General features: G+C 46.7%; 2 protein-coding genes across 3 annotated transcripts in view; one reads left to right on the top strand and one right to left on the bottom strand.

Annotated features, from left to right (window-relative positions):
* The window catches only part of LOC135895895 (bifunctional purine biosynthesis protein ATIC), a 181,005-nt gene extending 170,254 nt beyond the window's left edge, over positions 1-10,751 (bottom strand). The window contains exon 1 of the mRNA XM_065424126.2: positions 10,677-10,751. Within this exon, the coding sequence (XP_065280198.2) occupies positions 10,677-10,736 (60 nt within the window). The 5' untranslated portion in view covers positions 10,737-10,751. The remainder of the gene's footprint in view (positions 1-10,676) is intronic.
* The window catches only part of LOC135895893 (WD repeat-containing protein 7-like), a 109,228-nt gene that overhangs the window by 75,509 nt on the left and 19,985 nt on the right, over positions 1-13,734 (top strand). For both annotated transcript variants that reach the window (XM_070537155.1, XM_065424121.2), the window contains exons 24-27: positions 296-529; positions 3,711-3,867; positions 6,126-6,329; positions 11,446-11,632. In XM_070537155.1, the coding sequence (XP_070393256.1) occupies positions 296-529; positions 3,711-3,867; positions 6,126-6,329; positions 11,446-11,632 (782 nt within the window). The remainder of the gene's footprint in view (positions 1-295; positions 530-3,710; positions 3,868-6,125; positions 6,330-11,445; positions 11,633-13,734) is intronic.

Raw genomic sequence — 13,734 nt, 5'->3', positions numbered from 1 at the left:
AAAAAGACATAGCCCCGTCTGTCGGGCGCCGTTTCACTATAGTTACCAGAATACTATAGTTTTACTCATCGACGGCAGTAGAGGGCGGTTATGGCGTATGCGCAACGTCACCGCTACCCTCTCGGGGGCGGGAAATTTGAATTGCTCTAAAGGTATTTTCTCCTTAACTAAGTGTCTTCTTCGCTCGAAACAACCGCTGCTAAGTTTCTAGAATGACATTTTAACAGTTCACGTTGACCTAGTATTTGCCTTTAGTGTCACCTTAAGGCTCCGGTTGGGGTCGGCTGTATTCCAGGTGCGGGATGCAGCCCAGGGGCTTCTGCTCGCGGAACTTCGCCGCATCGGCGCCAAGGGTCGTAAGATGGTTGTGGACGAGTGGGCCGTTTACCTGCCAAACTACGGAGAGCCCTTCGTCGCCCCGCCCTATGCCTCGAGTGCCGCACCCAGCGCACCAGCGGCTCAGCCGGGACAGGCAGCTCAGGCGACGCCCAAACCTGTCGGCGGCAGCCCGACCGCTGTTGTAATCGAGGCACGTCTTAAACTTCCGTCCTATATTGCAGCGGCAGCTGTTACAGGTATAGGGAGTCTCACAATTTACTTGGAGAAGCGTTGCAGCGTGTGCAATGCCAAGAAATGGCGTCCGGTGTTTTGTGAACGGCGTTTCATCTGCACGCCATGGTTGACTTTCTGCTAAGTAAAATGCTTTGTAATGCGACTGGCATTCTTTGAGAACTTCACGCACATTTAGGCAACTGTCTTTCTGTCTTTCTGCGTACCTATCTGTGTGGGTCTCTAACCGTTTTCCAAACCCCAACTTGGGCCAGAGGGTAGTCCATGGTCTGATGGCTACAGCATCGGGCTGCTGTGCTGATGGGAACAGGATTCGAAACCAACTGTCAGGCTAGGTTTGTTCACGGGATATGTGCCACGAGACATGTACCGCTCTTCATTGAAACTCTGTCACGCCAAATTGGGTAAATGGGTATATGCGGCTCTTCAATGAACCTCTTTCACGCTAACTTCGCTTATATATGTATGAGCCGCCCATCAATGAACTTTCAAGAATCCAACTTTACTTGCTGTGTATGTGCCCCAGGGCATGCGCCGCCTCTTTAATAGCAAGAAGAGTCGCAGTTTCACCCGAGAGGCGAAGCATCGATTGCCATAGACAATTAGTGGACAGCCATGCGAAGTAAGGACAGCAGTTTTATCGGCCATGTGAACTTGCAAACATAGACATACTAACCAAATTAACAAGAATTGTGTCACACGCGCACAATCCAACATGATCTCACTCGATGACCGCGCAAACTGACTGTCAAAACGCTGCAGTGAAGAAACGCGGAAGCAGCAGCGAGCGAACCGCCCTTCTTGCAGCCACTCGCATCAACGTGAAGTACGCCGCGAAAACACAGCGCAGCGCGGACTCTGTACCCGTCGCAGATGGCTTTCAAGATACAGCGGCTCGGCCGGACGCACGCGGACGCCCGGGCCGCCCGGAATAGAACGTGCGCCTCCTCCCTATCCTCCCCCCGAAGCCTTGCGCGCGACAGAAGGCGGCGCGCTTCCTCGCCGCTTTGCGCCGCTGCGTGTGCGAAATCGAGCCGCGATCGCCGGCTCACCGTCGCAAGCTTTCACTCGCACATAGACCGTTCGGTGCGCGGCAACGATTTTACTGCCCTTGGACTTTATACCGAAACTAAAGCGACGGCGACGGCGACGCCCACTTGAGGTTCCATGTAATTGCTATCGCGATAAAAAAATCATGTAGAATATCTCCAATGTAAGGCAGGGTCGAATCCGCCACAGAGATATTCAGACAAACTTGTCTGAATATATATTCACAGAGGCGCCACGTGCGGATTTTGTGGCGGCGCCGTTAAATGACGCAGCATGTTCACTTGGATACGCGAGAGAGGAACCCAGCTGCAGTACAAGCCTCATACATGACGCGTCTCGTTAGTGGCAATACGGTTTGTCGCTACCTTGTTACAATGTGAATTTAATTACCGTCTACATCCATCGTGAGATGAATTCCGCCGGTTTGTTTGCGTGTGTGTGTGTGTGTGTTTGTGTGTGCGTTTGTGTTTGTGTTTGTGCGTGTGTTGATGTGTGTGTGTTTGTGTGTCTGTTTCTCTGTTTGTGTGTCTGTGTGTTTGTTTCTGTGTCTGTTTGTTTCTGTGTCTGTGTTTCTTTGTGTGTCTGTTTGTGTCTATCTGTGCGTATCTGTGCATATCCGTGTGTATCTGTGTGTGTTTGTGTGTGTTAGTGTGCTTGTGTGCTTGTGTGATTGTTTGCTTGTGTTTGTTTGCGTGCTTGTTTGTTTGTTTGTGTCTGTCTGTGCATATTTGTGCACATCCACGTGTGTCTGTGTGTGTGCGTGTGCGCGCCTGTGTGTGTGTTTGTTACTGTGTCAGTTGAAGTAGTAACTTGGCGCGATAAAAATCAGAATGTAGTGCTTGTCTTTGTCCGCCTTTCTTGTCTTTGTGATTTCATCGCGCTAAGTTAGTACTTCAATTATGGAAAACCAACTAGCCAACAACCAACTCTTCTAAATTACTGTGTCAGAACATTTTTATTGCGATATAAATTATATGGACACTTCAGGCGAGTTTTCACCGTCGCCGTCACCCCTGCGTGCGCGTCGGGGTCAACGTCTACGCCCGTGTGAGGTTCCACATAAAGGCCAAGTGCGATAAGATCTCGCCTCATGTGCCGTTTGCTGTGGCTGCGATGGTGAGCCGAGAAGTATGGTGGCTTGAAGCGCTCCGTGTTCTCACGTGCCCAATGTCCGAGCGCATACGCTCGGAGGTAATCTGCGGCGGGTGCAAAGTTTGGCGAGCCGGGATGGCTTGTCGCTTGACGTGCGCCGACTTCCCTTGCCCTCCGTTTTAGAGGTCGCGTAATCTCACGTGTCGAGCACGCGTTGAAGCGAGAGTAGATCCGAAGCGAATGTTCCCCGAGACCCATGTTCTTCATCACGTCAGCGTTGCGTAAACAAGTGGTTGCGGTCGTCGAGTGAGATCTGTTCGTGTTTACCTGTGTGCGCGTGGCACTGCGCTTGGTAATTTAATTAATAAACGAACGCTTACTGCATACTTACTGCAATTTATGCAGCCAATGAAACTGAACTCAGAGTAGTTGCCTAATACACTGATATCTTAAGAACGAGAGTTTAGTCCAGTTGGTATTCCATGATCCGGAGTATTATAGCGCGGAAATACAGGGGACGAGGACCAGCACTCACCCTCGTGTTTCTCATTTCCGCGCTATAACACCCCACATCAACACTGCTATCGCTATCAATGACTCATCTTTCGGGTGAAGCAGCGAGTTCGGATCGCTGTAGCTAAAGTTCAAGCACATGGCAATGTCAGAATGAGACACCACACTGCGCTACTTCCAAAAGGTTTATTTGAGTAAACTTCACTGCACATCGAGTGTTTCGTCAATATCACCTGTGTACCTTTGTAATTAATATCTGTTTTGGTCATAAGTGATGCATCGTTGACTCGTTGTGTGTGTCATAAGTTCATAAGACCCTTCTGAGTCATAAGTAGCTTGTCAGCTGCATTTCACTGCCTTGGGCTGAGCGTTAAATTACTCTTTGGAAAGGGCATTACTTTCATTTTAAACTACTCGGCAGCATTTAGCTCTCATGAAAACATGCCGTAAAGTGCTCCTGCTGACGACGTTTGCATAACCTGCAGGGCAATATTGCGAGCTGCCCGGTGGGGGGCGCTGCTCCTGGCCAGGTCTCATCGGGGGCAAGCTCACCCGCGGGCGCCAAAGCCAAGGCCGAGGCCCAGTCGCGAAGCAGCGATGGGCACAACTCGTTAGAGGAAGAAGACGAGGAGGAGAGAGAAGGTGAGGACGAGGAGGAACCCAGTTTGCTGCATTGCCTTTACAGTAAGGCTATCGGAGACAGTAAGACGTGTGTGTGTCTGTGTCCGATGGTCATTAAAGAGAAGCTATGCGTAGAACTTGTGCATTCTCCTACACATGACCTGGTTGGTTGTTTATATAACGTGTTGAGCCTTAGGAAAGGAGGAAAGTGAAGAATGAACTACTGTATAACGTGTTGAGCCTTAGGAAAGGAGGAAAGTGAAGAATGAACTACTGTAAGAGCTACAGGCTGAGCCTTGCGTAAAGAAAAAATAAAGGAATTTCAGGAAACATCTGCAGCAAGTGAATGCGCCAGTCACGTCTGCAGTCCTGCGCACAGACAGGGTAGGATGAAATATGGACAAGTGGAATTCAGTAAGACGTGTGTGTGTCTGTGTCCGATGGTCATTAAAGAGAAGCTATGCGTAGAACTTGTGCATTCTCCTACCTATAAGGAGAATGGCAGGGCTCCGAATTATTTTTTGACCTTTTGGAATGATTTAACTCTTCAGGGTGACAAATCGTCACGGACGTACATGTGTACACGGCGGTGGCCGAATGTTGGGGGAAAGTGCTACTTTTCGCAACGAAGCTTTGTCTAGTATCGCTCTAGAGGGCATGCAGCCTAGCGTGTACGTCTGCAGTCCTGTGCACAGACAGGGTAGGATGAAATATGGACAAGTGGAATTCAGTAAGACGTGTGCGTGTCTGTGTCCGATGGTCATTAAAGAGAAGCTATGCGTAGAACTTGTGCATTCTCCTACACATGACCTGGTTGGTTGTTTATATAACGTGTTGAGCCTTAGGAAAAAGGAGGAAAGTGAAGGCTGAACTACTGTTAAGAGCTACAGGTTGAGCCTTGCGTAAAGAAAAAATAAAGGAATTTCAGGCAACATCTGCAGCAAGCGAATGCGCCACTCACTTTATTATTAACTTTGTGTCGCCGAAACCCGGGAAAAAGACCGCACGTCTACTTACGGCTTAGCAGTAGCCTCACTACTAGTTCCAGTAATACGTTCCTGCAATTAAAATTCATAGAATATCAACTATAGCCAAATCAATCACTCATCTTTGAACGTAACGTAGTTGAGTAAAACGTCATTCCAAGTTTACAGCTACCGTACGCAATGCAGAGCAACGCCAGCGTTGCGTTCGCTTCGTAGTACATTATCACGTTTTCATGTATGCGACGTGCGAGAAATGCTACGCTAGAATCTAGAATCTTTTGTGGGAGTTGTCTAAATGATGCGTAAGCATTTGTTGCTAATCGCCTGCTGTATCGTCTTCGTGTGCTGCTGTGTTTGGTATAATTTCGAGAAACACCGCGAAATAATGAAACGGAGAAGTGCGGTTGCAACACCGAAATGTTCACTGAGGCCAGCATAAGACAACGAAGAAGAGGCGAGTAGTAGCAACGTTCGCTCATATTATAAATAACTGCCACAGGATGTGGACGTGGGATGAAATGACGAGAGAGATTTTGTAAATGACGTAAATATGTACAACATTCATTGTGTACACTGTCTCTTGTTTGTCTCTTGTTGCGTTTCTTCTGTATCTCCAAATTGGATGATGGTGCGTTTACGTGATGCCGCTGCTTCGTGGAGCATGAGCACTGGCCGTTGCGTTGCTGTAGTACGCGACGTAATCGAACGGTCACCCGTATGGTATACCTCGTAGGTAGACGTGGTGGATGGCGCTGCCTCCTCTCGATGCCGAACCATAATTAACCGTAATTAACCGTACTCCGACGGCGACTGTGTATGACGCGGCCACGCGTACCCTATCTTGAAAACGATCTGCGTTGGAGACAGAGTGCGCCGAGTACTGATAGCTTCGTGTGCGCTGTGTTCTCGCCGCTTAAATCGCGTTGAAGCGAGAGGCAGCAGGAAGGTTAATTCGCTCGCTGCTGAGGGCCCTATCCTGAATGCGACTTTCTTACGTGACGGAAGGACGGACGGACGGACTTGTTTCTTCGTTGGACAGTTATATATAGGAATGCTTATGCATTTAAAAATTCGAAGGTATACTTCGCTAACAAAACGTAGGCCATGGTCTGAGACATTTTGGCAGTTTTTGAATAGCATAGCGTCTGCCTTGCATTCACGGCGTACCTAAGCGTATAGGATACATATACCTAAATATATGCGAAGTATCTCGGCCATGACGACAAAAACGACGAGAATTTGCCTGGAGTGACCATATGATAGATCGAAAATTGATTTGCGTTGTGCGCTCAGGTGGGAAGGCGACCACAAAGCACTCGTGGAGTGCTGCCGAAGCCCGCCGTAAGCAGTCGACGGCTATTGTTCTTCTGGGTGTGATCGGAGCAGAGTACGGCCACGAGATCGAACAGAGCAAGCGGAAGGGCACCGACGACCAGAAGAAGAAGAGTGTCGTGGAGGGATTTGGACCCAGCAACTATTCGCTGGCGTGGCACACGAGTGAGTCTCTTCGCACACGCAGCGTTGATTCATTGATGGGTGTCGCGGCGTCTCTGCTTTCGCTAAATTATATGTAGCGTTATGAGCATACTGCAATACTCGGCTATAACACACCCCCGTTTGTAAAGCGTACGACGTTTCGTGGCTGGAAATGAGAAATTTAATGCCCTGAGCTGTAACGATTACCCTAATTTTCATGCATTAAAAAAATGATAAATGCGATACCCATGGTTATTCTCTCACAACATTTTTATGGTACGATCACTCGCCATCGTTACCCAAGATCTCCTTGTCACTATCAACTGCCCAGATGATGTCATCTCTAATTGCATCCGCGGCATTTCAGATCCCGCGTTTCTTAGATACTGTAAATGCGATTTTGACAGCAACTATGATTGGCGTTCAATAATGACAAGTATCTGGCACTCGCAAGAGCTTTTAGGCACTCGCAGCATGGCTGAACACATACGTCCTTCGAAATTGGAAGGTGGGTTGTGAGTGGGGGGGGGGGTGTTGAACACTACCTATTGCAGGTTAGGTTTCGTACTCAATTTTAACATGCATGACGTATACTAGTGATTCTTTTTTCGGTACAAAAAGTGAGCGCGGATCAAGCGACCGCATTAACTGGTATCGGCCACATGCTGTAACGCCTTGCTGCTACTCGTTGGTGAGCTAATCAAGGGCAAGTGTTCCTCAACTAGAGTGAGTTTTAATATAGCTCGAATGTCGTTAGGTGTTTGGTCCACGCCTGCCGAAAAATGTTGCCCCGAATGGCACGCACGTCACTTCCGTGGCCTTATCATGGGAAACTGCATATCGATGTGCGCTGGTGCCTCTGATTGCACAACGGGCAAATGCAACAGTAATGCTACGGATCCACGCAACGTTGAAAAGAAAGCAATTATTTTGCCCTGTCGCAAGATTTCATCTCATGTTTGCTGAGTAGCAGCCAACCATGCTTGCACAGAGCTACACCAGCTTCTCACTTTATACATGAGATGACAGCTTTTCAATTTTATATACATTCAAGTTGTACCTCGTGTTGAATGTAAATTACCTTTGTTATCACACTAAAACATTTCATTTGTTAGGTTTTTAGATCTTTCACGAAATGTATCCCAAGAGCAATTTGGTTTTGAGCAAAGTTGCAAATCAGTCTGCGCAGACGAGGGCAGAGTAGTGGAAACGAGTAATGCGTGATCACGTGATACAGTAGCCAGGCCCTCATTTGCAACTTGGTCTATCTTAACTCTGCAAACGCACTGGCACTCCTTCGAGTTTATGCAGTGCAGCTCTGGCTTTTGCAAGAGAATTCAGTATTCCATAACACTGGCAATACATTTTCATTGTCCTACAGTACGTGCACAGGTGAGAGGTAATTGTGTTTGCCTTTCGTATGCTGTCTTCCAAGGTTTCCCAACTATAATGTCATCCAATCATCTGTACAGCCTAATTGTCTTACTTTGCTAGGGTTCTCACTTGACAACTTGGTGCAGCACTCACACCACGCTAACTCTTCAGTCTATCATATTAATATTTTTTTTCCAGATGTCTGTTCTGAGTAATTGAGATTCCGTCGACTCCGTTTCATATTTAGCAGGAAGCGCTGCGGAATCTACGCAAGTATAGTGCGGTTGTAGAATGCTTACTCTGTGCGTTTCCCAACGTACATGTTCTTGTTCTGTAATACCTTATGTTGCCCGCCGTGGGTGGTTAGTGGCTATGGTGTTGGTCTGCTAAGCACGAGGTTGCGGAATCGAATCCCGGCCACGGCGGCCGCATTTCGATGGAGCGTAATGCGAAAAGCACCCGTGTACTTAGATTTAGGTGCACGTTAAAGAACCACAGATAGTCAAAAATTTCCGCAGTCCCACACTACGTCGTGCCTCATAATAAGATCGTCGTTTTGGCACGTAATACCCCATAATTGATTGAAAACATGGGGAATGCGGGAGATGGAAATTCAAGACGATGAGCAAAACGTGAACAAGGTGAATGCAGGAGCCAACGTTTCGGCAAGTGGACTTGTCTTGTTCAAGGCGACGTACGCTTTCCTCGCCACCTATATATACTGTGGCGAGGAAAGCGTACGTCTCCTTGAAGAAGACAAGTCCACTTGTCGAAACGTTGGCTCCTGCATTCACCTTGTTCACGTTTAGCTCATCCCATAATTGATTGTAACACTTTATGCAAAATAACTACGGTTATTAAAAATACAACTTGCGGACGTAAAGTTACGTCAAATAGCGTGTTAGTGCACCTTGTTGCTTCCAGTACGATGCAATGCCTTCGCCGCGAGCGCGAGTCGTACGCTGCGGTCACTGGTCGCAGAAGCGTGGCCCTCCACTTGTCCGGTGGTAAATAAGTTCAGATCTCCGACACCTTCCATGTAGTAACTACATTATTACACTTTGCGACACAAAACTATGACACTTAATGTTGTGTCGAATTAGGTGATGCGTACCTGTATCTTTCTTGCAAGCGCGACAATAGAGAGAAGTCCCTCTAGCCTTCGTCACATTGTCTAGTATGTATGAAACACAGTTTAGATCACATGACTAGGGCAGTTGGCGAAATGGCGGCGCGGAGATTATGTAAGATCGCAGCATTTCTGGGAAGATCTAACACTACTGATGTATATCCTGATAAATATTTTGTTAAAGGAAGGAAGTTTTGAGTTTGGAAGCAAGCGAAACTACCCCATTTTTGCGACCTCGTTATACTCAAAAAGGACCACCTGGCGGGCACTGAGACCATGGGGCACCCTGAGACCGCACAGGCGACGTATCACCTTGAACCAAAGGGGACAGCGGTTTCCCCCTGCCTTAACGCACCATCGCGCGCATTCTTGAAAATCGGTTGACCGGCGCCCTTCGGCAGCCACCACATTTTTTAACTGTTGTTTCATTCTCTTTCATATTTTTTTTTTCTTGAACCAATCATTGAACCGCGAACTTTTATCACAACCATCATATTTGTCATCCCGCACTGATCACCAGAATAAAGACACCATTCCTTTTTGCCATACTAATTTGTTTCAGGATTCGTTTATACCCAAGTCTAGTTCAGAATGGAATCACCGCCCCAGAACCATCACCAGCACTGAAGCTGCACAGTTATTCAAGGCCGCCGTCGTTGAGCACTTCTTGGAATAGCAGCGCATATATATGCGCTGCTATTCGTTAATTCCGTTTCCTGTTATGTGCAATGGTGTTGCTTCCAGTACTGTCATTGAAGGCCTCTGTTATGGACCTCTGTTAGAATAACCTGCTCAGTCAATTATTAGTTTTCTATTTTGTTTCATATATAACAATGTTGTTTCCGTTACTACAACTGTATGAACACAGTTTACCCACACCCTCTGCAGCGACTTTTGGGCCCTGAGGGTATTCCAATTAATTAATTAACTAATTAATTAATTAATTAATGTCAGTCCGTCAACACAAATCCTAATTTAACTTATTGTGAACAGGCAGCCATTGCTGATTGAGAAGATAGACTCTGGAGCGTCTTATACGGTAAGCAGCGATGTGACTTTTCAACACCTCCAGTGTGCGTGTTCTGCACAGCTGCAGCGTACAGTCCTTACTCTGTGCATTGGATTAGAACAGAAAATGAAGGTGCTATGGAGCTGTACAGTGAAAATACACTGAATCCCAAGACTGAACAATTGTTCCTGCGTGTCGTACCAGGCAAAGCAGCTATATATAGCCTCCTCGGAGAAGACTGGTTCCAGGCTCTGGACATCAGAATCACCGGAATTAATGCCTTGAACCCATCAGGACGGTATGAAATTCCGGTACAGTGCGACTACATGTTAGATGGACAGTGGGACGGACATATTGGCGAACCATTGAACATTCGCTTGCAACCTGAAGCTACGTCAAAGCTTCTAAAATTTCAAGTGCCGCTAGCCCTTTGCACAGCCGTGTACGAGCAGCTCGGCCGACTAAATGCACAGGGAGCACTAGAACGCGTGAAATCAACGGCTACACACAAAACGCCGGCTGAACTTATGTTGGGCAGAAAGGTGACTTGCCTGCATGACTCCATCAGCAACATGTCGTGAGAAAGAACGCACAACCAATCGCCTCATGAAGTTTCACCCTGGACAACCTATCTACGTGTGAAACTTTCGTGGAACTCAAGCTTGGATCCCGGCGATCATAACCCAACCAAGCGAAGCGCATTCTCTTCTGGCGAAAGCGACTGATGGACAGGTGTACAGACGTCATTGCGATAACATACGACAGAACAAATTCATGGGACGCCAAAATCTCGGAGGAACAGTGGGCGCCCTACGTGGAGATTCCCAAGCCCGAACAGCGAACGACTTGCGCTTACAACACAACTGGTGCCGCAGACTTCGCAGGGGAGAGTCACAACAGCCGCCAAGAGATGCATCGGGCCCTCATGCACAAGCACCCGGTAGAGCAGGTGACACCTGAGCGTAACAACCATCAATTATTCGCATTGATCGCTCAATCTCTTAAAAAGTAACATGTCAAGGACGTTGTCGGCAATTTTTACAGACAGACCTCAACATAATGAAGATGAAATAACAAATTATTGGGTGTAACAACGTAACTCCAAAATATTTTTGTTCATATGATAATGTAATGAATATTATTAAAAATATCAGATATAATAAGGGTATTTTTGTGGTGTATACCACTTCGTTGTAACAAGTTTTGACTGTATTACCAATGACAATGCGGATATATCAATGAAACGGAAGAAATCAACAGTCAGAATTATCAAACACATGTTATAATGTTGAATTAGCAGAGCAGTCTAGCCACTCGTGTTACGGTATTCCCATAAAAACCACCTACTTTTATAAATAAATATAAATACCAACTAAATAAAATACCAAATAAAAATACCAACTACTTTTTTATAATCAGAATCAAAACTGTTGTCATTAAAGGATTGCTAAACACAGGATAAAGTCTCAGATTCATAGACCAAATTGAGCGCCTCCTTGGTTGTGAACTATGGTGGGCATTTGTAAACTTGTGCTTCGGATTACTGTTAAGTATCACTGGCTGGTGCATTTTGCGTGAATATGACTGAAGCTGGCAGCCAGTGAGGACTTGCTGTCCGGCTGCAGGTCAGGCACTGGCGCACCTGCTGCTGACGCCTGCATCTTCAACAGTTCCCACGCACTCATCGCTACGCCGAGCGGCCATTGACCTGATCGGCCGTGGTTTCGCGGTCTGGCAGGCATACATGGACGTGTCCCGTGTGCTGCTTGGCCTGTTTGACCTCTGCTGCGACGCGGATAAGCTGCTGCCCAGGTTGGTGCACCTCCGTCTCCCATTTCCTCCATTTGGCTGATTAGCTTGCCGTGTTTCATACTTTTTGAAAGCAAAGCTTCTTTCGCTTTTCCCTGGGTTTGGGTGTTCGTCATGGTTTCCGTGTCGGATATATTTGTGGATATGTAAAGGCCTTGACCGAGAAATGATAGGAGTAGGGTTGAAGATTAATGTGCAGAAAAGAAAAGTAATGTTCTATAGCCTGGCAAGAAAACAACAATTCGTGATCGCCAGTCAGCCTCTAGAGCGTGTGCAGGAGTACCTTAATCTAGGGTAATCACTCACAGGGGACCCTAATCTTGAGAAGGACACTTAGAGAAGAATAAAAATTGGTTGGAGTGCATATGGCAGACAATAAAAGTGTACGCTCATTGCGTCCTACCGGTGCTAAAACATGGGTCAGAAACTTGGAGGTTGATAATGAAACTCGAGAGCAACTCAAGGACCGCGCAAAGAGCGATAGAACGAAAAATGTTAAGCGTGACGTTAATAGACAGGAAGAGAGCGGTGCGGATCAGAGAGCAAAGGGGGATAGCTGATATGCTAGTTGACATCCAGAGAAAAGGAAAACAGAGCAGGGCAGGCCATGCAAAGCGTAGGTCAGATAAATGGTGGACCATTCGCGTTACAGAATGGAGGCCACGGGAAGGGAAGTGCAGCCGAGGACGCCAAAAAATTTGGTGGGGTGATGAAATTAGGAAGTTTACGGGCGCAAGTTGGAATCAGATAGCACATGACAGGGGTGATTGGATATCGCTGGTAGAGGCCGTCGTCATGCAGTTTACATAAACATAGGCTAATTATAATGGTGACAGACAACCTAGGTCAATAGGTGTGTGCTGGCTGCTGTCGTGCTAAGCAGACAGCTTGGCCACGTAGTAAAGGTGCCCGAATAGATCGACTTCTAGCTGCATGCTGCTGCCTGGCCTAGTGACAATTTGGGCCACTTTGTATGGGCCACTGAGTATGTTTCTGAACAAGCAACTTCGTCACGGCGTATCTGGTATTAGCGTGCATATTCTTAGCCGATCCCCCAGAATGAATGTGGCAAGGTGACGCAAGGGGCATGTACCCTTAAAATAGCGTGGGTCTTTTTTAGGCTACAGAGATTTTTTTTTATTGCCTGTGGCAGATAGCATAATTCTAGTGCTTTAGCTGGATTACTCAAAGAGGCAGATGTTACTTGCCCGAGAACTCCAAACGCATAATTGGCCAATTGAGAAAAATCACTAATGAACTTTATAATTAACTACTTCATGGCACGAATTGTAATTTACGAATTCACAAAGTGTGCAACGAAATACGTGGGCGTTCCAGGACTTCAGTGCAATGCATACAAATGCGTTCTGTTAAATTGAAACAACCGTCCATTTTTACCGCAGGCTTGATGGCGCATATTTCGAAACCGGTTGCATCCTCAAAAATTCGTTCCCAGCGGATGTTCCGTGAAAACTCGCCGGCTACGATTCGTAATTTGCAATATGTGCCGTAAAGTATTTAGTTAAAAACTTAATTAGTGATGTCCATGTCAATTTCTTGTGCAAGTACAGTCCGCCGCTTCGGATAGCCCAGCCAAGAACTACAGTTATGCTATCTACCAAAGGCTATTTTTAAGAATATTTTTATAGTCTAAAAAAGAGACCTCCTTATATATTAAGCGATAGTTTCAACTCAGTTGCAACTGGAGTGCAGTGATTACAAGATATACTATGGCACCGTATGGTTTGGCATTGTGGTTGGCAGCGTTCTGTTGGGCTACATTTAACCAACATTGGACACCATTACTCAGTGGCTATGACACTCCGCTACTGAGCACAAAGTTACGGGTTTAGTTCCCGACCACGGCAGCCGTATTTGCGTGAAAGCGAAATGCAAAGACGTTCCTGTACTATAATTTAGGTGAATATTTGAGAAGCAGAGGTAGTCAAAACTACTCCATGGTTCTCCCCCAACCCTCCTTTACAGCACGTAACTCAATGTGCAGTTTTGAGACATTAAACCCAGCATTCACCCAGCATTCATTCTACGTTCCTTGTTAGTGGGGGAGCTGATTGGCTGGCAAGCTCCGATATGATCTTCACACA

This window comes from Dermacentor albipictus, chromosome 4 (genome assembly GCF_038994185.2).
Source record: "Dermacentor albipictus isolate Rhodes 1998 colony chromosome 4, USDA_Dalb.pri_finalv2, whole genome shotgun sequence".
Lineage (NCBI taxonomy): Eukaryota > Metazoa > Arthropoda > Arachnida > Ixodida > Ixodidae > Dermacentor > Dermacentor albipictus.
Note: the sequence above shows the minus strand (reverse complement) of the source record. Positions and strands in the feature narration are given on the sequence as shown.